This window comes from Anthonomus grandis, chromosome 8 (assembly GCF_022605725.1).
Source record: "Anthonomus grandis grandis chromosome 8, icAntGran1.3, whole genome shotgun sequence".
Lineage (NCBI taxonomy): Eukaryota > Metazoa > Arthropoda > Insecta > Coleoptera > Curculionidae > Anthonomus > Anthonomus grandis.
This window is the reverse complement of record NC_065553.1, coordinates 22,641,888-22,667,621: the sequence shown is the minus strand read 5'-3', so window position 1 is coordinate 22,667,621 and position 25,734 is coordinate 22,641,888. Positions and strand designations below refer to the sequence as shown.

The 25,734-nt window shown below is 32.4% G+C and overlaps 2 protein-coding genes and 1 long non-coding RNA gene across 4 annotated transcripts; 1 reads left to right on the top strand and 2 right to left on the bottom strand.

The window, feature by feature from the left end:
- Positions 1-707: 707 nt before the first annotated feature.
- LOC126739480 (inositol monophosphatase 1-like) lies at positions 708-15,636 on the top strand. Of its 2 annotated transcripts, XM_050445164.1 has the most exons (5): positions 708-868; positions 930-1,156; positions 10,322-10,824; positions 15,114-15,273; positions 15,408-15,636. In XM_050445164.1, exons 2-5 carry the CDS (start codon positions 1,076-1,078, stop codon positions 15,504-15,506), a joined length of 843 nt encoding a protein of 280 aa, XP_050301121.1. In that variant the 5' UTR covers positions 708-868; positions 930-1,075; the 3' UTR covers positions 15,507-15,636. The 2 variants fall into 2 exon arrangements, with proteins under 2 accessions (XP_050301121.1, XP_050301122.1); XM_050445165.1 differs by lacking the exons at positions 708-868; positions 930-1,156 and adding an exon at positions 1,335-1,465.
- On the bottom strand, positions 2,557-10,282 carry LOC126739481 (uncharacterized). The gene is made up of 3 exons (XR_007661640.1): positions 7,945-10,282; positions 4,261-4,474; positions 2,557-4,205 (listed from the first exon to the last, which is right to left on the bottom strand). It is a non-coding gene; the product is annotated as an uncharacterized LOC126739481 (long non-coding RNA).
- On the bottom strand, positions 11,924-15,011 carry LOC126739479 (uncharacterized). The gene is made up of 3 exons (XM_050445163.1): positions 13,705-15,011; positions 13,520-13,637; positions 11,924-13,451 (listed from the first exon to the last, which is right to left on the bottom strand). Exons 1-3 carry the CDS (start codon positions 14,055-14,057, stop codon positions 12,660-12,662), a joined length of 1,263 nt encoding a protein of 420 aa, XP_050301120.1. The 5' UTR covers positions 14,058-15,011; the 3' UTR covers positions 11,924-12,659.
- Positions 15,637-25,734: the final 10,098 nt, after the last annotated feature.

The window sequence follows — 25,734 nt, the reverse complement described above, 5'->3', positions numbered from 1 at the left end:
ACCACAAAAAATATTCCCTGTTTCGCCAATCATCCCCAAAATGCTCCTTTATTTTTTTATATACCTTTTCCAGTTCTTTAACATCATACATTTGTCAGTTAAGGTCCAGTTTTTTTACCAAACCCACTTCCGAATATATTTCAACGAATTTTTAGTTTTTTTTTTGTTGTGGATGTCTTAATGTATGTCTCATGAACTAAAAAAAAAGAACCCTTTTATTTGACTGGTCTTACAGAAGTTAAAAGCGCGTGGAGTCACAACTCAATGTCCAAACAATAACTACTAGAATAGATAATAAAAAGTGCAATAGAATATGCACAACTTGTTTATTTGAATATATCCACTTGTGTTATCAAAATTTGGATATATCCGGTTTTGCTCCAAATGTCGAAGTTTACTTAATGTTTTAAATGGGATTTATTCGGTTTTGCTTCCAAACAAATATATGAACCTATAGAAATGATAACAAAGAACCAAAAACCATCAAAGAACGATTTTCAGGGAAAAGTGGATATATCCGGTTTTGCACCTCCTCAATTAACAAATACTTAAAGCGCCTTATACGGTGACGTCATGGCTTGATCGCTCGAATAACATGTCTTAAAGACGCTTATAGGCGCTTACTCGCTAAAATATGGCTTTAATATCGTTACACTTTGACAGCTCTGTCAAATTTAAATAATACGGCGGGAATGATATTAAAACCCGAAAAAAATGCATTTGCCATTGTAAATGAGAAACTAAAATTGTTTTTTTTAAATTCTATTTTCGGATCGTATATTGTAGTCATTACGTAAAACAAATATTGCCATTGGATATCTAATTGCTTAATAAAAACAAATATTTAAATTCTGAGACAAGTTGAATGGTAAAACAAATAAACTTATTTAAATATTTCTTCTTTCAATCCCTGATAAAATTAATTACAGATTAATGGCGAATGTCTTAAAATCCTTAAGTCCACGTAGTTGCGCAACAGTATTCCCTAAACGATTTATTGGGTTTTATTTAAAAGGACGAGGGACGGTGGAAAACTACATTGTTGCGTCAGCTGTTTTCAGGAAAACTCAGGAAAATGTCTGATTGTTCCGCTCAAAAGTGTAATACGGACGAGTTTTACAATGTGGTTCTTAAACTTACCAAAAGTTGTGGAGAGGTAAGTGATTTTAAAATCAGTTTTTTTTTTAAAGTGAGGTTAAGATTGGCTTACTTAACCATCCCCCAAGTAATAGAACTGGGGTATATGAAATGAGGTTAAGATTGACACTCCCCCCAACTCCACAATTAAGCTATATAAAACTCTTACTAAACAAATAGGAATAAGCAACAAAGCATTCAAATTTTTAAAACATGACAATGTCTAAAATGTATTTAGCTGCTGAAAGTGAACCTTTTTCCATTGTTCTCTTAAATATTCAATCACTTGGAAATAAATCAACAGAACTATATGCTTTTATTGATCAGTGTAAGTAGGCAAATTTTATATTATTTACTGAACATATTGGCTGCATGATTCTAATCAATCAACCTGTAGAAAAATTTAATAACATTCTTGGATGAACAATAGTTAAGTCTACAGTTGTGTTTTCTAAAGCAATGAACATTTACAGATTAGATTAGATTAGATCCTCTAATTCAGATATTATGTTTTTTTTGGCAAACTGGAGGCATTGTTATTGCAAATTCAAATATCTTTTAAACATAAATTTCTCCACTCAGATACACTTGCAACTATAAGACACTACTCTATTTATATCTTTAATTTAAATATGCATTTGTTCAATCTGTTTCAGTACTCGTCTACTTTAATTGATTATTTGTGTTCAAATATCTGTTTTGAAATGGTTGACTATTCAGTTATTGATGCTGATAGTCTGATCGCCAAGCAGTTCTGGGTTAATTCACAATAACAGTTGTACAAAAACCAGCCAGCATAGCAGAATTTACAGTTCTTTAAATTTTAAGAGGTTTTCTCAAATGTGCAACAATGCTTTCTGGGAGAACATTTTTTCATCTGTTGATCCTGTAGGTGAATTTCATAAAAAAATGGTGGAAATTTTTAATAAAACGATAATAAAGAACTTTAATAAGAAGTTCAAAATAAAAAAGAAAACCCTGTGGCTTACCATAGGATATTCTCCAAAAACCTCAGAGTTCTTCATTAGATCAGAAAATTTACAAATGATTTGCACTTTTACTTTAGTAAATAAGGATCTCTATATAGCAAACTATAAGGTTAACTAAAACCTTGCATTAACACAACCACCTTTCTACAACAAACAAAAGGAAAGTTTGTCAATAATTTATTTATTAAGTATGGGTAAACCCCATTCGCTGTTACAAAATTCAAAATTATAAGTTTGATTTAAAACTAAATAACAGTCTAAAAAAAAAATAATAAAAAATAAAGCATATCGATGGTGTGTTTCCATATGTAGCTATCTACAAAATGCTTTATATTTAGGAAACACAAAATAAAGTGTAATAGGATCTATCAAATCAAATCTATAAAAAAACACATTTTAATAAAACTCATCTTTTTATTTATGTATTTTTTATTTGAATAAAATTTTTAAAAAATTCTTATAATGACCTAGATTTTCGAAAAACATAAATAGTAACTAATTTAAACAGGAAAAATTCAGATAGCCATATTTAGCACATAATACTTTGTCAAAGTTGTAGTGATCCGAAAAGCTATAAACTTAAAGAACTAATTCTAAATATAATAATGAAAGATACAAATAATTATTAATAACATTATTGTAAGAAAAAGTCTCCGCCCTCAGGGTCATTTACATCTGGAACCACCTTTTCATCCTCATCAATGGTTTCGTCACTACTTAGCAAACTTGTAAAAAAGAGCCGGCAGTCATCTGGAACACTTCCAGAATTGCAAATTTCTTTTAAATGTTTCAGCTTTAATGCTGAAATTTTCCTCTTTTTCTCGTGTAAGGGTTTGAGACAATTTTCCATGGAAGCAACTGTCACTCGTCTTCCTCTGTGTGGTGAAGTCTTTTTTTTGAAAAACTTCGTACTTAGGGTCATTTTTTTTGCATTCAGAGCAATGGTTACCCATTCATGCGGCAAATAAACTGGGACATTTTTTGATGCAATTTCAATTCTTGCGTGCATTGAATCGCATTCCATTTGGCTGTGTCCTGAAACCAGGAATTTTTGGTCAATGACCTCTATATCGGTAAAACTTGTACGGCATAAATAAACATAGCGGCAACAAATTGATTTTTATTTTGGTCTCCACATGTGTCACTAAAGACCCTTACATTTTGAATGGATGTAGAAAGACACATGGACCTTCTACTTCAGACCACATGTAGCATTTTCCAGAATTATCTCCACAGTTAAAAATAGTGAAATTGTATGTGGCTAACTTCGTCTTGTAAAAAAGAATGGGGTTAGTGGGATCTGTTGGCACATACAATACTTGTTGCAAATCAAAGTTGGCGGAATGTATTTCTTTAGGATTTTCCTTTGCTGCATCCTTATCCAAATTTTTTTCCTGTCTGGCTCTTTCTTTATTTTTAATGTGATCTTCATAGTTTTGCAGCAAATTTACTTTGATTTCCGTGTTAGCAGATTCATACGCTGTACATGTTAGACATTAATCCTTTCGAGGCTTATGGAATGATAGATTAAAATGAGAATTAAAAATATGGCGATAGAATGACTCCTTTAAAGATTCTATATTTTCTTTGGCACAATCTTCTTGGTATAACATGTGCATCTGCTTTAGGTTCAATTTTGGATCCAAGTACATTTTTTTTGAGACTTTTCTGCAGTAATGAGAAGAGACTGTAGGAAATTTCTGAATATGTTGTTTTAAAAAATTTACTGCATCTTCTGATATTTTAGAGGTACCATAACCGCCTCTCTTATCTTTTTCTGTGGTGTTACTATTTGGGACACGTTTTTTAATGGCAAAATTCAGAAATCCGTTTTTAACACCAAGGGTATTAAGTAGCATTGTTCTACATACATTTATTGTAGAATCCTTAATGCACAGATAAAATTTCATAGATTTGGATCTTCTTAAGTTGTTAGTGCCAGTTGTTCTTCTTTTACAATCCATAACCTCTATTAAATTATTTAGGAAATCTCGTTGCCTATCAACATTTGCAAGATTCCAAAATGATGTAAAAATATTTATCCTTTCTTACTGGCTAATACGAGTTTTGCATTTAATCCTAAATTTAAAAAAAAAATATGATCTGTTTAAAGAAGTGTCAGTCTTATTCCTACCTGCAAGAATTGTTGCATGGTTCACCTAAGAACTTGCCTGGAACGTGATTTCCTTTTGAGTTTATATATGGAAGCCCCGAATTCTTATTGTCTCTGCGAAAATTTTTTTTCCAAAAAGTGGGACTCTTTTCTTTTTATTTTTTGGTTCAACTGACGTCTTTTGGTATTTGATTAGTATTTCTAAGTACTACGTGATTGTCTAAGCCACCATCATCTAAAAAAATTTAATTTCTTTTTAAAACATTTTAATTTCTTAGGAAAAGGTAGTTGTACTGTTGTACCTATGTACTGTAAAAATAATGTTATTACGTTAATAATAATTGATATTGACAAACAAAACTCTAAAATCGCTTTAGCACCATCACACACACTCATAAAATAGATAGATATAGATTTACGATTGATTTTTACGCAAAAACCATCCACAGTTTTTTTACACGTTTTGTATTGCTATAAATAATTAATGTAATATACTAAATAATTTACAGAAACAGCCATAAGTAGGTACTTCTGAGAATAACTTTAGATACGAACTTAAGCTATCCTAAAAGTTAATGAATTGTAATTGCAGAATTGGCAAACATAAATAAATACGGCCTTTTTTTATTTATTCACAACCAAAAATCGGTAAGAACAGTAGACCAATTTACTAAAGACAATAATAAGATATTCCAATACAGTTCCAATAAAGTTAAAGATAGTAAAAAAACTTAGCAGTAGTGTCCAAATTTTCAGCGACGCCGACGCCATCAGGAATATTTTCTAAAGATGGTTGTTTGGGCAGCATCATTAATATTTTTTTGCCTCGACTCATTCTGCATGAAAAAAGTTTACACACGAACGCAATGCTTATCAAAACACAACTGACCACTTAAAAAAACGAATCAAAAAACGTAAATGAAGCGTTCTAAATCAGCTGACACGTCCAAACAAGTAGCTAACTGCAAAGCGCGCAAAAATTTTACTTAAAATAATTATTTCCAAGACAGGCTATGTGATTTTGGAGAGATATGGAATTCACAAAAATTTTCACAGTTCCAAAAGTAGCTATGTGATTTTAAACATATTTGGACCTCATAAAATAATTTGAAGAGTAGATAGACACTTTTCAAATTGTCAATTTTGGCGCCAAATTTAAATTTATCGATATAGTCCCTTTTGGAACCAAACCATCGATATAATAAAGAAAAAATCCTACTAGTGGACCTCGTACATAAGCATTACAAATACTACTAATTAAATTATTGATAATAACAGATATACAGTCTTAATTATTAATAGCAAGGTGACTTCTTAACTGATTTAAAGACATATTAAATACATCAATATTAAGGTTATTTATGGGTCAAATTTGTATCATTAGGGTTATTTACACCATATAAGGTTCTATGAAAGGGAATATAGAATATTGGCAATTATCTTAGCCATTGGTATGATACATTCAAACCAATTAAATTTAAAAGAATAGGATGGTTCAACATGCCCTTCACAAGTTTAAACATAAACAGTATAGCAAATTTCTCTCTGCGAGTTTAACTGTCGTTCCATTACACTGTAATCATGGTTCTCTATTTTAATGCCCTCCTTAAAAGCACATTCTCTTAGAAATTTATGTTGAACACACTTTAAGAACTGTGATTTTGAAAATATGGTAACCACACAACTCAGCAATATTCCAAGACGGGCATTACCATCACACAGTAGACCAATCTGGTAAACCTCACACAAAAATACTGGCAATTTCCTAGTACAAACCAAGTATCTTCGGCTTTAAAGTACTAGATTTAAAAATATTAAGCATTTGGTCAAAGAATTTTATAAAACGCAAATTACCTTCCTTTAAAGATTTGAATCTAAAATTGAACAGTTCTTTATGGAACACTAAAAGTGTGTTTGTGCCTGGTTCAGAGGGTTATGGTGGCAATAAAATAGCAACTCCTAATTATGAATTGGACACAAATACATCGCCTGAGCATCGTCCTTTCCATCTCACCATGTGTCCAGATTGAATTACCTAAATCATGACCATTTCAAATCACTGTATAGTAACAACCAATGATTTTAGAACTAACAACACAATCACCAATATCAACTTGTATGTTCTCAATATTGAATCTGTTAGAAGAATGATCGAGTATATTTGTTAATATAGACTTTCCTGATATTTTCTAGATATAATAGATCAAATGTGGTCCATTGGCGGCACTCATGATTAACGTATACACACTTTAAGTAAATAAGATTTTATAAATGTTGTTAGGTTTAATTACTTGCTAGAAGAGAAACTCTTTGATATTTTTGATAATTTTCTATGACATTTTGTAAAAAAAATTAATATGTATATCATTGGTCTTTATAAATCTCCAGCTACAAGCTTTCAGGTATTAATTAAACTAAAAGTAATTTTGTCGAGCATCTCGATGAATGCGACAGTTGTATTCTCAGTCGATTTTAATGTAGATTTATCATCTTATCGTAGATTTATATATCTTATTTTTTTTATCCTTCCGGAAATGATTTAACGTCGTTACAAAATGTAGATATATACCTCAGGTAATATCAAACTGCACATTAATAGTCCCACTAAGATTACTGCTGGTTCCTCTTCTGGGCTCGATTATCTTTGTTTGAACCTGCATAGAGTTGTAGATTGTAAAGTGGTTAGTGTGGGTCTCTCGAATCACGAGGCAATAATTGCTTCAGTCGCCTTAGATTCTTGTATTCCCTCTAAAAGGGATAAATGCAGGTATGGCAGATTGTTTTTTCACAGAAACTATGTCATGTTCGAACTATTATGTAATCAGTGTAACTGGAACAATATACTATACTGACCCAATGAAAGGCTTTTCCTTCAGTTCTTATAAAGAAAATGAAAAAGAAACCTTGTTGCACATCAAGGGCAATAAAAGTTGCAGCCAGAAATATGAGATCTTTACATTAGATAAAAATTTCATTACATAGTACTTACTTTATGAATTATTACAATAACTACAGGAAAATTTACAGATCTACTTTGAGAAGGGCCAAATCTCTTTAATACTCAAAGAGTGAAATCTCTAGGGGCAACCACATTTCTATACTAGTGTCTCAGAAGCTCCTAACCTTTCAAAGAACCTTCCACATACTATGCCACCTGAACATTTTCGAACTCATCTATGTATCAGAAACTTTTTTCTTTCTACCCACTGATACTGGAGAATTAAATAAAAGGGAATTAAGATAAAAAACAGAACTTCGTCAGGATGGCACAGGTTGTCATTAAGTGTCATTAAAACTCCTATACCAGCTCTAACCTTAAGTCTAATCACTTTTTTACAAAAGGCCTATTTTCTCCATGTCTTAAGAGGGCTAACATTGTTCAAATTCACAAGAAAGCTAATCTGAATGAGTCTTGCAATTTTCGTCATATAACATTGCTTCCTGTGCTATGAAAGATTGTGGAGAAGCTGGTTAAGGTGAGGGTCGATTCATTTCTGACAGGCATAAACTGCTTGATCCGCACCAGTTTGGATTTCTAAAATCTAGAAAAACATATCGATAAAGATATGTCGAAAGCTTTCGAGTGCATGCACCATCCAAGCTATATTACGTCAGCTGGAAATTTATGTTTTTTGAGGAGTCGCCCTGAAGTGGTTTTGCTCTTACCCTATCCTCTTACTATACATATTATACGTACCTACTTACCTCTTACGTTTCTCTCTTAGTCTTAATGTGTATTAACGATTTGCCTAGATTGAATATTAGTGGACATCTCACAGTTTTTGCAGATAATCCTCAAAGGTTGAAGTGTGCAATTGTTCGCGATATGCAGTATCTGGAGGAATAGTATAATTCTAAAAGTCTCAGGCTCTATATTTCCAAAACCAATATTTTGAAATTTACATGCGATCTAGGTGACAGTTCTTTGAACAATAAAACATTGTTTCGTTTATGTACTGCAAAGTTCCTGGGCCGTACATTGCTGATTCCTTAAAATTTAAAAACCACATAATTCAGTTAAACAGGAAACTCTTCTGGCTGCTATGCTCTTCATATTATATCACTCAACCTGATATTGGCAGTGCCATACTCGCTGGCATATTTCAGAGAGCATCTGTATTTTACTCAGCCATATAACACAAGACAGATTTTTTTGCTTCCTTTACCTATACCAAGGTTTGATCAATTGAAAGACTATAATTTATATGCAACCTAAAAGTAAAAGAATAGTGAATATGCTTAATATATTGATTAGAAGTTAAGATTTAAGGCTTTGTACACAACATTATTTTGTTAGTTAAAAATAAAGCTTTTTGACTTTGACTTCTTACAGATTTACTATTGATGTGGTCAACAAAGGTTAACCTGCTATCTAATAGAACACTCAGATCCTTAATAGTATAGTGACATCAATCATACAGTTATAAATGATATTCCAAATAAAACCATTTCGCTCCAAAATTAAACGAGAGTATATTGTACAATTAAGTAAAAAAAGATTAATTAAGATTAATAAACAATAGCTATTGTTTGAACATTTATATGGTTCTTTTGTTCTCAGTTCTTAATTACAAAACGATTATCGTAATAATGTTATTTTAAAGTTTTTGTAAATCGATGTTTGGTCTCATTCTCATGTATCTTAATTTGTTTTAGCCTTGTCTCTGAAGCACTAGATCTGTAAGATTTATTGACGGAACTCCTTAATTTGTTATCCCTGATGTTATATATTCGAAACATGTAGGATGTTTTGGACATTCCGATGACCGAAGTATCTTTAGTTACCCATTGGTCTATTAACTCCACTGCAAGAATGGACTACTTCTTCAACTTCTAACAAAAATTGTTAGATAGTACAATTTATTATTGGAAAATTGACCAAAAATATTACCGGTAAAATCTGAAAAGCAGACCACGTTTTATAAAGGAAAAAACATTCACTGTTTATAGTTTATTTATCCTGGAAAGGTTGGAACCTGTTATTTTGATTCATAAAAATCACCAAACATGAGTTCTTATAATACCACCTACAATACTCGAAATATTTTGGACTTAATTTAACCCACCTCACACAGCATTAGTTAAGAAGTCTATAATTTACGGAAGCATTAAGATTTATAATCATTTGCCTCCCTAAAACTGTTTAGAAGAAAGATAGAAAGCGGTTTTTCTCTGATAAGGCTTATCACAGCGTAAATGATCTGTCCCTATTTAAATTGATCATATTACTTTTAGTATCACTTTATTTTGTTCAGTTAGACGCTAAGTATAAGTTTTTTTTTTTGGTGGCATGTGGCATTTAACCATGCAGCCAATTACAATTGTTATATTTAATTTAATTTGCAATTATTAACGTATCGCATATTTCTAACTACTCTGATAATTGAAGTATAAGATTTGTTTGTTAAACATTTTTTGTTTTTGCCTTGCCTTTAGACTTCTGGCTATGGGGTTATCTCAAGTCATAGCCTGCAACAATCAAAGCATTGAAAATCGAAATTAGACTCTGTATTATTGAAATATCACCACATATATACAATGACGTAAATGAAAATTTCGTCAAAACGTTACGCATATGCCAACAAAGCCGTGGCGCTCCTTTACTAGATATTTTGTTTCATGCATAATTCCCAAATGTAATTTTCTAAATCACTGAAAACTTGCGCTCTTATTGAAACACCCTTTATTTTAATTTTATAATAGTTAATCTGTAATATCTAATATGTGCGTATTATATATTTCTCTTCTTAGGCTGTAAAGTAAAATATATAACAGAAAAAATACATTATTATATGGTTATGGTTTGCGAGTGCTGTTTTACCATATTGATATTCATCGTAACCGTAATGCTCAGTAGAGTTATATTTAGACAAGGCTTCACTAATAAAACCCAAGAAGCAGTCTACCTTGGTATAAATTCCATGTTTTATGTTGATATGTAAAATATTGTCTTGTATATTGTTTTATCAACAAGATATAATATCCTTTGAGAATAAAGCTTATTTTGACTTTGAATGTATAGTTTTCTAGTTAACCCATTAAAGGTCCACCATCCTAATGTATCAAAACAACTTTTTTGTAGCTTATCAAATCCCGAACATCGAACCGATCCAAAAAAGTGGAAACGAAATCTGGGGCAATAGATTTCGTAACTGAAACAGACCAGGAAGTGGAGAAACTGCTGATCGAAGGCTTAACCGAGGCCTTCCCGGACCACAAGTTCATTGGAGAAGAGAGTGTCTCCAGTGGGGCCCACGCTGACTTAACCGACGCCCCAACATGGATCATCGATCCAGTCGATGGCACCATGAACTTTGTACACTCGTTCCCCCATTCATGCATTTCCATTGCCTTGTTTGTTTGTAAAGTGCCTACTATCGGAATCATTTATAATCCCATGTTGGGTCAGTTGTTCACTGCTCAGAGAGGTAAAGGTGCTTATTTAAATGGGGAAAGGATTACCGTGTCTGGAACGAAGAATTTATCAGATGCTTTGATTATGATGGAGTTTGGGACCAGTAGGGATCCAGAAAAGAGAAGGGTTATTTTGGAAAATCAGCAAAAGTTAATGCCTCAAGTACATGGGTAAGTTAAGGGCTAGAATATACTTTTATTGTTAGTTTTTGTGAAATGTTTGACTGTTTGGGTATTTATGTATATAATGTCTTATTGGCAGTAAGAGATCTTAGGATCAAGAACTTGCTTAAAATCCCTGAAAAACATCAAATTATTTGAGATTCCCGGAAATAACATAAAAAATGGCTTCAATTTGAATGAATACAATAAACGAAAAAAAATTGTTACAAAGGCCTAGAAGAGAATAATAATAAAGGAAGCTTTATGGTTTTACCAAATTACATTTTTATAAATAAAGCACAAACTAGGTATAAGAACTACACCATGAAATCCATAAAACTCCAGCTTGTGCTACAGAATTTGATGTTCAACACAACCGAAAGCCTTAGTGAAATCATAAAATACGGCTATTGCTACACTACCCTCGTTGAGGCTTACATGCAGTTCGTATTTAGATCATTTTGGAAGCCTGATTGAGATCTTGATAAAGCTTGATTTCTCTTCAAAAAATCCAGCACCTGACCCTTGACCTTAAGTTATTTGATAAGTTTTGAAATTGTTGATGAGAGAAATTTGTCAATACTTAGAGGGAGATTAAATATCAGCATTCTTAAAAAGAGATACAAACTTGGACAATTTAAGATTACTAGGAAACACACTGGAAATAAAACTTTGATATATGGTTTCAGAGAAAACCGCCATTGCAATATCAGGAAGTTTGCAGAACTTGACTGGAAATACCATCCCATCCAGAAGATTTTTTGTATGACACTTTTTATTTCCATTGTATAAGTAGGAAAGAAAAAAAATGCAAGATTGGGTATATCATGTGACATCCTATCATGTGATCCATCTCCCTATCAAGTGTTGGTAGGGAGTGATAAAATTAAGCCTACTCAAAATAAATTTCTAGAATACGCTGGTTTTAAACTCCTCATCCCTAAGGAACAGATCTGCTATGGCGATCTATCAAGGCTATTGAAACCTGAAACTTACCTGCAAATTATTATTTAAATGCTTATTGAAATTGTTTTGAAACGTTTTTTAAGCTAGTTTTTTTGTTCAATACTACTAGAATTAAAAAAAAATAATAAATTAAAGACGGATATACCTAGTTGTCATTCTGTATTTACAAAACTTTAAGTTAAATTGACAATAACATTTTTTTATAAATCACTACTCTCGGATAAGTCGGTTTCACTTTCCTCCTGCTGTTGCTCTGTTGTATCCAAAGAGTTATAAAATCCATGATATATTGCAGGAATGAAATCTTGAAGTTGCTTTAAGTTTTGAAGTTTTTTTGGATTAACTTGAAAAGTTGTAGTGTAGAGTTGGGCTACATTCCATTCCTTTAAAGCAAATAAATCTGCGTTAGATTTAAATGCAATAAAAGTTTGGTTTAGGCTTTCAATATTGTGGCATACAGAAACGGTGATTTTTTTATCCTCATACTTAAAACTTTTGTATTTTGAGAAGGTAAAGTTTTTTATGTTTTTTTTTTAAAGAAAGATTGGAAATATGAACGAAAGTCTCCTATCATCCGTGGCAGTACATTGATAACAGTAAACGTTTTTGAGGTTCTTGCCACTTTTAAATACCATTCTTCCGGCAAGTAAAGGTATGTGACTTTGCGTTTTTCCTTTTCAATAAAAGCAATTTGCGATCGCATGGTAGAAACGAATGACCTCTTTCAGGAAATCGATGGTAGATCATTTTAAATCTTCCAGTGGCGACCAACGAACATAACATCTGGACAACAACCATGTTTTTATTTTGCCCAACACAGTTATCTGTGAATAAGTACAAGGTCTCCACTGAAGGATCAACATTGTCCACATAATGTTTTAAGAAAGATGTTGTCTCATTTGAACCTTTTTTCCTTCGACTTCATTGTACATGTACATATAAGAATGGCCCGTTTTTGCCGAGTAAAAACACTGGTTATAAACCCAAAGCTGCCTTTTATAAAAAATATCACCTATTGGAAGTACGGGTACTGGTAAATTTTGTTGATAGTCAAAGCTAATAACATCCATTTTTTCGTCCGTTTTAGCTTGTTCACTGAACCGCTTAAGGTCGTCGTAAAATTTCTGCGCCTTGGCTTGTTGTACAGAGTGTTCTTGATTCAATCGAGCTTTTCCTTCTGGATTTTCCGCCGCATCTATTTGATTCTTGAATCTGTCACATGCATTGCAGACGTCCGTTTTAGGTTTTCCAAATGAAAGATTAAATTTGGTGTTAAATATGTGTAGATAAAAATCATAGTTGATTTCAAATTTTGTTTTGTTATCAGCTTTCCACTGTCGATATTTCTCACTATTGTACTTTTCCACGTACAGCTCACGCATTTTCATCACACTTAAGTCGGGCGAAAGAAACTTTCTTTGACTCCTATTTCTGGTGTAGTGCGAGATGCGAATAGGAAATGAATTTATATGTGATTCAATTTGTTGGATTAGAGCTTCTGGTTTTTTAAGTACCCTGGATCCTTCAGATAAACTCCTTTTGTCTGTCGGAGGAGCCGAATTGCTTTTTTTAGCTTGCCCAATTCGATCAATCCTACCAAATTTTATGCCATGAAGCCCCGCTAAAGCTTTTTTGCAAACCATTATTTCACGTCCGGCTGCTAATATAATCTAAAATAGTAAAATACAAAATATTGTTACATACGTACTATCAGTAAATAGGTATTCGCATAACTAACCTTATAATGAAAGGATGAGTTTCGTTTTGATGTTTGAATTAATTCATTATCAGTTAAAATATTTTCAATCGGATGGCCCTTTCCAAGAAGTCGCTTTTTCATAATGTCTGGTCGCCTTCTGAATAAAAAAAAATATTTAAAAAATTACCTAATTATTGTATCTTTTGTTACTTATATTTTCTTACCTTGCAACAGACCTCACTCCAAAAAGATAGGAATCTTGCACATTTTTATCAGCCAAGTTGTTAAATTTATCAAGAATGTTTGCTTTTTCTTCAACTGAGATTTTACTTGTACATCTATTTTTGCAGTCGCATTCATAACCTCGCCTTGCAGGCATATTTATTCCGGATTTAGATGTGCATGCTAGTCCTTTATTGAGGTTAGATTTCCTTTGAACCCTTTTCCAGAGATGTTTATTTATTTTTCTTTTTCTGGTTTTATTCTCCTTAACTTCATTATCACTGTTAGCACTATCACTATAATCTGGGTCTAAATCATCGCTCATTACTTCGATATCACTGTTACTAGACATCATGAGAATGCTAGCAAATAGTCAGCCGGTAAAAAACAACAACGCAGTAACCAAACACTTTAACGACTTCACTTAGAATGAAAACTGGGTAAAAACCGGATATACCGACTTTTCATTCTCAATGACAGAAATTGATATATATTTGCGCCATCTACTGGCTAATCTACTAAGATGATATGTTCAGTTCTTACTCTAATACGTGTATTAGGTCTACATGGTTGGAATCGCGCAAAAACCAGATTTTCGTAAAAAGTGGTTTTTACCGACTTATCATTCTGGGGTATTCAATTATTGTTGAATTTTCATGCTCCTATCATTACCATACGTGAAAGTAAAATATTTTATTCATACTTTTACCGCACTTTGCGTGATTCAATCTTCTATTAACAGGATGATAATACATACAAATAAAACAAAATTTTGTTTGTTAAATTGAGCGCTAGCCCTTTGACTTATTAAATAAATATTTCAATTTGAAGGGACACGTGGTATTTTTGCTATTACCAGGACACAAAACTGACTTCAAAATATTGGAAAACACAAAAAATATTTCAAAGTCTTGGAAATCATAAGGAATGACTCCAAATGTATAATAATCCCGAAATAAAAAAAATCTAGAAATCTTTTAGGAATTTCAAAAAACATGTGGCACATACAACAGTACGTTGTAGCATGTCAAAATTTAATTGAAGTTTTCCTCTGAAGACCTGCGTATGGGAATTGCAATGTTTTAAAAGTGAAAATTCTATACGCATACCGTGTAATTAATTATATTTTCAAAATAAACAGAATTTAAATTATTAACTGAGCTTATACCAGATTTTCTAAACCAACTTCAATGTGTCAAAGATTTATTATTTCATAAATTTATTTATTAAGTTTTTATGAACCTATACTATTTAATAAGCTTCGAGTAACCATTAATTAAAACCCTATCATTAACGAGTAAAATTAACTTTAAAAAAGATACAACGAAATGTTCGCTTTATAACCAATATCAGAAGTAGAATAATCCTTTATTCTTTCATGCTTCATGTTAACATTTCCGTTTATTTTCAGTTTAAGAGCCCTAGGGTCAGCAGCTTTAAACATGGCAATGGTCGCTTGCGGGGCAGCCGATGCCTATTTCGAATACGGAATTCACATTTGGGACATTGCCGCGGGAGAATTAATTATTACGGAGGCAGGGGGTGTGGTTATCGATCCTGCCGGTGGACAGGTAAAATATTAATAATTTTAATTATTTATTTGGAGGATTACACTTTAGGACGATGAATTTCGATAGATTCTGTATATGTTTCAGACACAAAAATATGTTTTGGATTGTATTTAGGGTATGGTGTACTTTTTTAGGTGGATAGACTCTCAAGGAGGGTCCTGGGTGCGAGTTCCCAAGAACTGGCTGAGCAGCTCGCCAAAGAACTGACCCAATTTTATCCAGAAAGGGACTAGAAATGTATTTCCTTAACTGGACAGTTTTCTAAATTGAATATTTAGGACGTTGAATGTAGTAGTGAGGCTTGTGCATTTATTTTTTCCCGAACCCCTTACCAAAGATAAATAAATATGGTTTTACCAGTGACGGCTATTTTTTTTAACTGTATTTATTGTAAAACTTGAAACTTGTGCTACAGTAAATCTGTAGATCTGTCGAAATTATTTTTCTTATTGTCAATATGGCAGAACATTTTTAAATATTTTGAGTAGAAAAAAATTAGATTTTATCATACAAAACCCAATGGTTATAATTGAGGGGCTTAGATGCTAAGGGGTACAAGTGTCAAAATAATGTTTTTGAAAAAATCGAGGTAAAAGTTATTTTTAAATAAAAAATTCTGCATTAAAGCAATTACATAGAATTTTTTTTTACAATATTTTCGTCCATTTTTTTTTATTTTACGGTAAAAACTTTTTGAAATTTGGTATTTGTTTTCATAAAAAAAATTTAGAATTTTGAAAAAACGTTTGCACTTGTACCCCTTTGCATAAAAATTAATACTTGTTTCCCTTTGCCACTAAAGTATTTTAAAAATCCCAAAATACAAAAATAAAATTAATTCAAAACACATGTACTGGGCTTCTTTCAACTTGAAGAATATTATTGCGTTGGCGAGTTAGAATTTCGTCGTGTCTAAGGTTGCGGTAAAAATCGTGGTGTCTCGGGGGTACAAAGGGTAAAAGCTCCAATAAATTCTTATATTTTGGAAGCTTTATTTTAACGGGCCCTTGGCGGAGAGGCGGGAGTTCAATCGCCGAGGGAATTTGTGCAGGTCGTCCTATCCTTTTCGTCTTTTTCAAGTCAACAATAGCAAAAGGACATTCTTCTATCAGTGTGTCCTTAAAAAACAAAGTACAAGGTGTCTGCTTTTCAAAGTGAAGCCATTGCATTTTTCGTAAGCCCTTTACATTGTCATTCATAATATTGCACAAGGGAGCAATACTTTTGAAGTAATTTTCATTCATTTTGGTAACCAAGAATTTCTTACTAGACTTTGCTACAACATTCAGTGGGGACAAAAACAAACGATTTTTTTTTTCTTTGCTTTTTCAATGAGGCCAAAGTCTTGGTCACATTCCATGAATGAGTGACCTGACACCAAAAATCTGTGATCTATAGTTTCAATTTGGATATATAATACAATATAGTTCCAAAATTTAATAATGTGCTTGTTTTTGTTCTGTCCCCCTGCATTGTCACTAAACGCATCAATGTGTTTGGCAAATTGTGTGGTCGAGGCAAGATTTGGTGCGCCAGTGAGGCCACTACTGTGCGAAGCAAAAGCCAGCCTAGTGCGGTGGGCGAAGCTATGTGCAGTGCGCCATTGTGGACGTACCCTTACGAAAAGCTTTAATTTTCCTGTTGTAAGTACATTTGAATGTTCTCACTTAATTTTATAATTTTATTGTTGTTTTTCATATCTATGTTTTAAAGATGTATTTGAAATTAAATAATAAAATAGTTTAGTTTAATGTATTTTAATTTTGTTTTTGACCATTGTATATTTTATTGAATTTTAATTGACTTCAAATCCGACTTAACCCTTAAAATTTAACAGATTTACTGTACTATGTGACAAGAAACCTAAGATGGTTAGTTCAAATGCCTATAAGAATAAATACTCGAATCGAATCAAAGGCCAGTTTAAGAAGGGAATATAAGAAAATAAAACACAATTTTTTTTAATTTTTTTAATAAAATATAGTAAGTACCTACTCATACATCATACTAGTTAAAGTTCATTGTCATGCTAAAGTATTGTATTATATTATAGAAAATATACCTACCTATGTTTAGTATATAATTTTTTTTTCGATTTATTACGCTTACGAACGTTATGCGAAATTTTTAATTTTTTCCAAAAATTGAAAAATTATTGTAAACAAAGTATCGCAATTTTTAAAACTTTTATGGTGTGATCTTGTTAAGTATAAAGGGTGTCTCGAATTCAGTATCCAAACTTTTAACAGCGAATTCTTCAGCATAAGCCTTATATATTTTCTTTGCAAGCATATATCAATGTTTTTTAGTTAATACTTTTTTATTACTTGAGATATCTTTATGAAATTTGGTACACGGTTTTAAAATAACAAAAGGCATTTCTTGATATGAAATATATCAGTCGTGTCGGGATTTTTAATTGAATATTCTTAATTAAAAATGGGATTGAACTACTTTTTCTATAAACAGAAATTATTTCTCAAATCCTCGTTGAGTTTGGACCAAATTTGATTCCGTGCCTTTTTTGCGTACGATGCAAGGTTTTTAAGTAAAAAAAAATAAAAACCATTTTTGTGTATGGCGTAGTTTCTATTATTATTGATTTAAGTGGCAAAACATGTAAAACAATAATTAGTGTTAGTTCAATTTCGAAGATGGTACTTCATTTTACAACCTGCTTTTTATTAACTTTACAAAAACTAGATTTTACAAAAAAATTTACAAAAACTAGAATAACGATTAATGTGGTCCCTAAAATTCACAATAAATGTTCAAAATCAGCTCCTCTATTACAATTTCTTATAATATAGTTTTTGCATCTGCACTTAACTGAGTCATAAAAAAATGTGTTGCTGTTTGTTAAGAATGTGATTATTTTCAGGAGGGGTTGATCAGGTCTGACGATTTCTTTGGGGGTAAAACACGAGTAACCTGTTTTCATCCTAAATAATAATAATTGTGTAGTTTTTTTTGTACGGTGCTCAATTCGAACATTTAATTTAGATAAGTATTTCTTTAATTTTACATTTTATCATCATTTTTCTTTCAAAATTGCTTAAGTAACCGCTGTTCATGTGTACCATATCCTTTGTAAAAAAATGCGTTCTTCCTGATTCTGAATTAAAAAATGGTGGTTTCCACTTAAAAAACGGTATAAGGGACGTCATATCTTTTTTTAAGTCACCCTGTATATTCATTTTCCACGTAGAAAAACCCTAAACCAAATATTAACGGGTTCGGGCATTTTTTTCAGAAACCATTTCACTTTTATTGAATTTATCCACTACTCGTATGGATGTACTGTGTATATCCGTAGATAGGTACATCAAATATATTTGAGTTTTTATAGATTCATTTATTTAAAATATATTTTTTTAGGTTAACCATTCGTCGTCCTAAGGTGCAAATTGCCTGAGTCCATTTTTAATAAAAACAAAGGTGTTAGTGCCATCTGGTTACAAAAGCATAAACCCATGACTTGACAATCGCTTAAATCCCAAACCGAACTTTTACGCAGCGAAATTACATTAAACGCATTTTGCCTAAGTCCCATATAATTTGTATTGAAACCGTAATCGTTGAATGTAAACAAAACGTGGTTTCAGTTTCAGTGCCTCTTTAAATTAAAAAGGTAAGTAAAAAACTTTTTAAAATAGTGAAATTAGAATAAATTAATATAATAATTAGATAAAAGATCTAACGAATTTTTGCCGTTTTAACTAGTTTTAACATCGGCGTGGAGCAAATTTCTTCCTTAATTATTATAATAAAAAATGGTAAATGCACGCAGTTAGGCAACTTGCTAATATCTGTTACATGGTTACAAAAGCGTAGTTATAGGTTTTTTTTTTAAGGGAGGTACTATATTGACACCCCCTCCCCGCCAGAAAAAAGATAGGAAAAAAAGCATGTCGCAGGCGCAATTTCGGGGTGTCATGTTCAATTTTTGTTATAGGTATTGCTTTCTGTATTTTCTAAGGGCTAACTAAGCCTGTGCTGTTTTAAACATTAAAGATTGAAAAATTGTGGACAAACCGTTTTGTCATGTATAATATAGAAAGGAAACATTGAACTTCAGACATAATAATACAGACTGCAGATCCATTGTGTACTAAACCTTTCTGCTTCTTTGTCTTATTCAATCAATATTGTTTTTTTGATTTTTATTTGTTTTTTTTTTTAGTTTTGTCAAGTGTTTTTTTTTTTTTAATTTATTTAGGTACATATACTCAAATATGGTTTTGGGATGGACTCCCATATCTACGCCTTTACCTGGGTACATGTCAAAACGTATTTCTTTTATAGGTCCAAATTTAGGCGTTCTATTTTGTCATTGTATTTAGGTAAAAGTTTGCGCGTTCTTTATTGTCAATTTTTTTACCACTTAAATTAAACTCTTAATTGGACGTTGAGTATTGTAGTCTAGAAAATAAATTACAACTTTTAAAAATCTTATTTTTTCAGAAGACTACGTTTTTAAATAATTTATTTATATCTTTGTCTTAATTTTCGAAAAATACTTCTTTGTATGTCGGTATTGACTTCAGGACTATAAATTTCGATTTTTTGCAGAATGGATCCGCGGTCCAGAGCATCCAAAATGTTATCCCTTGCTGGCGTAAGCTTAACAAGAGAAACTTTAGAGCTAGAACCTTCTACTAACTTTTTGATGGAAATTAATGAAGACGGCGGCGGCGTTCTCACAGAGTTCGGAGCTGCACTAAATGATGTTGAATTGCTTAAAGTGGCTAATGACGCTGTTAAAAACCTACAGGAAAGTTCCGAAAATATGCAAGTTCCAACAATGGATTTTTCTGAGCAACTTCCTAACAGTGGTGATAAATCTTGTGAGGCTCGTTTAGAAAATGTTGAGGGGCAAACAACCAATGATGATGACTCAACTGACCCAAGCTATGATATTCTACAAGAAGAAGAACCTGATTCTTCCGACACTGAAGGCGATAGTGAAGAAAGTGACGGCGTTGTGTCTACAGCTGATGAGGCTGGAGTCCGAGGAAATGAAGAAATAGTTAAAAGTAGAAGCAGAAGAAAGAGACGTCAAGTAAATCAAAATGACTGGAAGAAAAACTCCGAAAAACTTAAGGCAATTAGGGAAAGAATATTTAGGAAAGCGAAAAAATTAAGGAAAGTGGGACTACCAGATAGTTGTGTAAATGTGAAAACAAAAGTAGCCTAAATTGCAAAGATTTAACAGAAGAAGATAGAGCTCAAGTTTTTGATCACTTTTGGAAGCTGTCGTGGTCTGAGAAGCAAATCTTTGTTACAACATTGGTTAACAAATGTCCAGCTAAAAGAGCTAGAAACCGAAAACAAGAGGAGCAGTCAAGACGAGCGTATTCATACTCATACTTTCTTAATAAGCAAAGTATCAGGAAAGGTCTCAAAACGATGTTTTGCAGTACACTAGGCATACCAAAAAGAACAGTTGGCTATTGGCTTCTTGAAAAAAATATTGATAGTACCAAGGATATTGGAGAACAAAAAGAAAATAATCCTAGGCAGGTGAAAATAAACAAACAAACAGCTTTATTTAGAGTCGCTTTGGACCTCCAAATTAGAACTTTATAGGCTGTATAAAAATGAATGATGTACCAAGAACAACTTGTTACCATTATCTGTTGCATCTTTTACAAACATGATTGAAGATCGAAACATTGCATTATTTTCACCAAAAAAAAAGATGAATGCGACAAATGTGTAGCCTTTAAGACGGGAAATATCAGCCAAGATATATTTGAAGAACATCAAGTCAAAAAAGAAGAAGCACGAAACGAAAAACAACAAGACAAAGAAGCAGAAAGTTGTAGTGTATACACAATAATGGGTCTGCAATCTGTATTATTATGTCCGAAGTCCAATGTATCCTCTCTATATTACAAGACAAAACTGGTTGTCCACAATTTTACAATATTTAATCTTAAAACCAAGGATGGTTATTGCTACATTTGGCACGAGGGACAAGGAGGACTGACAGCCAACATTTTTACATCAATCTTGTATAGCTTTGTCAGAAACCACGTAATGCCAGAAAATGAAGCTTTAACCAAAATTATTTTTTATAGTGATGGTTGCACCTGTCAGAACAGGAATGCATTGCTCTCAAGCGCCCTTTTAAACTTATCACAAGAATGTAAAACAACAATTGAGCAGAAGTACCTTGAAAAGGGGCACACGCAAATGGAATGCGATCCCATACACTCAAGTATTGAAAGGAAGCTGAAAAAGAAAATTATAAATATCCCTGCTGATTACGTAGAAGTATGTCAATCAGCACGTCTTAATCCAAAACCCTATATTGTCGAGTACCTAGACTAGAATGGAAACCTTTGCCATGTCGCTTGAATAAAAATAAAACTGTTTCATCGTATGACGCCCTTCCCCAACTTTTGGATGCACCTATACCAATTCAAAAGCAAAAATTTCAACATTTAATGGATTTAAAACTGTCTTTAAATAAAGAGTATCATGCGTTCTACGATAATTTGTCCCACTTATAAAATGTGAATCATTCTATTACTATTATATACTAATCCTAAATTTAGTTTTTTGTTTGTTTAGAATCTTTACGGTATTATTAATAAAACGTTTTTTGAGTGGTTTCTTTGTTTTTCTAATAAACGAAAATGGCCCAAGTCCAAAATTATAATTTAAAAAGAGAAGGCAAATTGCCTATGTCCATTTAAAAATGTAGCAAAAAAATATATATATATATAGATATACATATATATATACCGTAAACAATAACCTCATTAAAAACACGCAATGTTAAAACATAATTAAATTTTATGTTCTTATTAAAATAACAATTGACAAAGTTTTTAGGCTCTCCTGAAAAACTGTTATTTTGTGAGTTAGGCAATGTGCATCTTAGGACGACGCATTATTATATTGAAAAGTTTCTTAAGATTGTTGTGCAAAAATCGTTCATCACTAATAGGCGTTACCCTATTCTTTATAGCAAATACAGTGTTGTATTTCTGGTTCTTAGGATGATAAGACCAATAATAAATCTGCCTGAAGCTGTACTTTTTTGATACCACTCCAAAATAATTGTATTGTTCTCAGTCCGGACAATTTTTCTGTCAAGAAAAGTTAAGATACGATCCTTTTCTATTTCTATTGTGAATTGTAATTTTCAATTAAAAGAATTAAACGAACTCAATGTAGCTTCAACTTGATCAGGGAGTGGACCAGCACAAATTAAATCATCCACATATTTATAAATAAACAGAAGGTTAAAAGGCAAGTATGAGCTGCTTCATTTCTCTCATTTTTTATTTAATATTTCTGTGATAAGACCCAAGGGAATGTTTGTAAATAATGAACCCACGCCGAAAGAGATTAAAACCTGAGAAGAAAATGAAAAAACTGAGATTAAAACCTTACCTTTAAAAAGGTAAAAGTGTCTGTTATATTTCAATTATTAATCTCTTCGAAAGATCTTTTTCAAATTTTAGACAGTTCTGTTATGAATGAGTTCCAATATTGGAACACGTGGCTAAATCTACCAAGAACAAGGCCAAAAAACGAAAAAAAAATTTTGATAGGTTGTATGTGATATTATCAATGAAGCTGTCAATTGAACGTAGCGTATGTAGTATCTAAGTGGATGTGGTAGGGTCCCTCGGTAGTTGAGTGTAAGTCAAACTATCTTGTAATAGTTCTGGTGTTTTTTGGTTTTTCTTGGTGTTTCGTGTGCGTTTAAGCTGCCTTAAATAAAACAATAAAGAAGATTACTTTTTGTTGGGTGCCAAAATAATCGCACTATTTTCAAATGAATCTTAGGCAATATATTATTGGATGCAATAAAGTATTTCATTTTATATCCCGTAATATGACATTTAATTTAAAATAATAATCAGCTTAATCTGGATATATTCCAATACTATTAAACCAAAAATAAATACAGTAGTGTCGCGATAATCCGGATGTGAACCGGATCCGAATCGGTATTTTATGTTTAAGCAGTTTTGGATTGTTGAAGATTTTACTTGTTACTCTGTCACGTGCAAATTATTGTTTCTGTCGATTAGTCGCCGCTTTTGGACTGTTTTCAGCAATATCAAGAAATGGCTCCTTTAAAAAACAATCAAAACTTTACTATTCAAGAGAAGTTAACTGCAGAGTTAGGGGTAACAGTTTAGCCTTTAGGTATGGTGTGGGAACGTTTTTATTTTCTTTGTGTTAGTCGAGTGTTATTTTAATTCTTAATTTATTATTCTGGTGCACTGCAATGTGTTGCTGTGGCGGGAAAAAGGCAGACGTTAAGAAACGCAGAGCATCCAAGGATGGAAAGTTAACTAAATTGGGAGGTTTGTAAGTTTTCGAAATCGATATGTTCCTGTTTCATCTGAATTTTTAGCATCAAAAGCTAAAGAATTCTATGCTAGATTTTACGGAAATGAAAACTTTAATGCAAGTACGAGCAGCTGTCAGAACCATTTATAGCTAATATGGATCACACTATAAAATGACTAGGTTTACAGCCACCACAAATTAATAACGCTGATGAATCCGCATTGTTTTGGAAATTGCCTCCACACTAATAGGGCAAATACCTCATGGTAGGTTTCGAAAAAAAACTGCTTCGGGAAGAATGACCAGTAAGAAAATGATCACATTTTTGGCATCTTGTAATTCTGATGACACAACCTTAAACTTCTGGTGATTAGAAATTCTAAATACCCTAGAGAATTCAGAAGTACAGAGCTTCCCGTGCATTATAAAGCTACAGCAAAAGCTTTGATGACTTCAGCAAGTGTTTAAATAGTGGTTTGACCAATGTTTTGAGCCCCAAGTAAGAAAATTTTTGAGAGAAAGCAAGACTCCTAAAAAAGAAGCTGTTGAATTCTTGGGAAAAAGTGCTAGCGAGGTTCTTAAAAAAATGCTGGGATAAGGTTTTGCTATCTCAAAGTGATGTAGTGAATGAAGATGATCCTGATGGTTTAATCCATTTATAAGTGACTTAAAGCAAAAACTACAACCATTTCAACAGCAGAAGAAATTGATGAGGTTTCCATAATGCTCCAGAATATAGATATTGATTAAACTATAAATTGGATTGATCGTGATGCTCAATTGCTTTAGGATGACTATTTCATAGAGTCCCGTTTTGAAGATGTCCCGGAAAAGACCTCGGCTTACGACTTTAAAAATCGAGATGCTATTAAACATTTAAATGTTGTTGTACATTAGGCCACAGATAATCATTTTTCCTTTTGCTGACATCATGTCTCGGCAAAGATTAAAGGAAACCGGCTATAAAAAATAGCAACCCAACAGTCAATTGCACTGCTAATATCACTAATTTCTTTCAAATTTTTTTACAAAAATTTAAATGGTCCGGTCCATATCAGAAAAAAAGACTCGTAGATCGATGATTGAACTATTTATTGTGTTTATTTTTTTACAATGATTTAATAATCCGGGTTTTTTTATAATTCGGATCGGCTTGGTTTTATACAGGGTGTCCCGTAATTAATTGGACATAGGTTAATGTAGGATACCTGACATGAAAATAAACCGTTTGAGCTCAATATCGCTTGGCAAAATGTTATTGGTTTTCGTTCTACAGGGGGTTAAAACTAATTTTTTACCAAACATTTATTGAAATGTTTTGGAATCCACTGAACAGATTAACCTAAAATTTGGCGTACTCTTATGATTTGGGATGAGGAACACGAATATGATATCTATTTTCCTATTACCACTAAATGGCGCCACATACAACAACATTGAGTGATTAAAATGGTCATAACTTTTTTGACCTACCTGTACGCACATTTGCAAGTGAAAATAATAAAACAGCATTTAATTCTAGTCAAAAAAAGGTATACTTCTTTGATCTCCAAAAAGTAGACCGTTTTCGAATTAAACGCATTTTTGTATTAGGTTGCGTATGAACAATTTATTATTGGAGTTTTACAAAGTAGGCTTTGCCTAGGATGAATACATCATAACTACGACCTGTCAAGGTGAAGTGTTAATAAGTAAGTCTTTAATTTGGCTAAAGCTCGTGTTCTTGTTGTGTTATTTTCGCATAAAAATGCCACGTCACAATGATATTTGCTCAGATGCGGGATATGGTATGTGCATATGCTCAAGAAAATTTTCGTAGTCGAAGAGCAGCGCAGCGTTATTTAGATCTGTATCCGGATAGAAAGTAGCCAAATCATCAAACATTTAAAGCGTTGTACGATAGATTAGGCGAAACGGGCTCATTTCGTTCAAAAAACGTAAATGCGGGAAGACCAAGGATAATTGGAGCAGATATCGAAGATGAAATTTTGGTTCGTGTTATCGAAAATCCTGAAACCAGCACAAGACGTATTGAGGCAGCCACTGGTGTAAGGAAATCTTTGGTGTCCAAAATTATAGGGCAAGAAAAACTGTATCCGTATCATTTCACTCCAGTTCAAAATCTTCTTCCTCAAGACTTTC

Excerpts from the sequence above, each read along its gene's own strand:
- LOC126739480 (XM_050445164.1), top strand. The coding sequence starts at position 1,076 with ATGTCTGATTGTTCCGCTCAAAAGTGTAATACGGACGAGTTTTACAAT. Across the intron at positions 1,157-10,321 it reads TTACCAAAAGTTGTGGAGAG|CTTATCAAATCCCGAACATC; the intron begins GTAAGTGATTTT and ends ACTTTTTTGTAG. Across the intron at positions 10,825-15,113 it reads TTAATGCCTCAAGTACATGG|TTTAAGAGCCCTAGGGTCAG; the intron begins GTAAGTTAAGGG and ends GTTTATTTTCAG.
- LOC126739479 (XM_050445163.1), bottom strand. The coding sequence starts at position 14,057 with ATGATGTCTAGTAACAGTGATATCGAAGTAATGAGCGATGATTTAGAC. Across the intron at positions 13,638-13,704 it reads GGAGTGAGGTCTGTTGCAAG|AAGGCGACCAGACATTATGA; the intron begins GTAAGAAAATAT and ends TTTTTTATTCAG. Across the intron at positions 13,452-13,519 it reads ACTCATCCTTTCATTATAAG|ATTATATTAGCAGCCGGACG; the intron begins GTTAGTTATGCG and ends TTACTATTTTAG.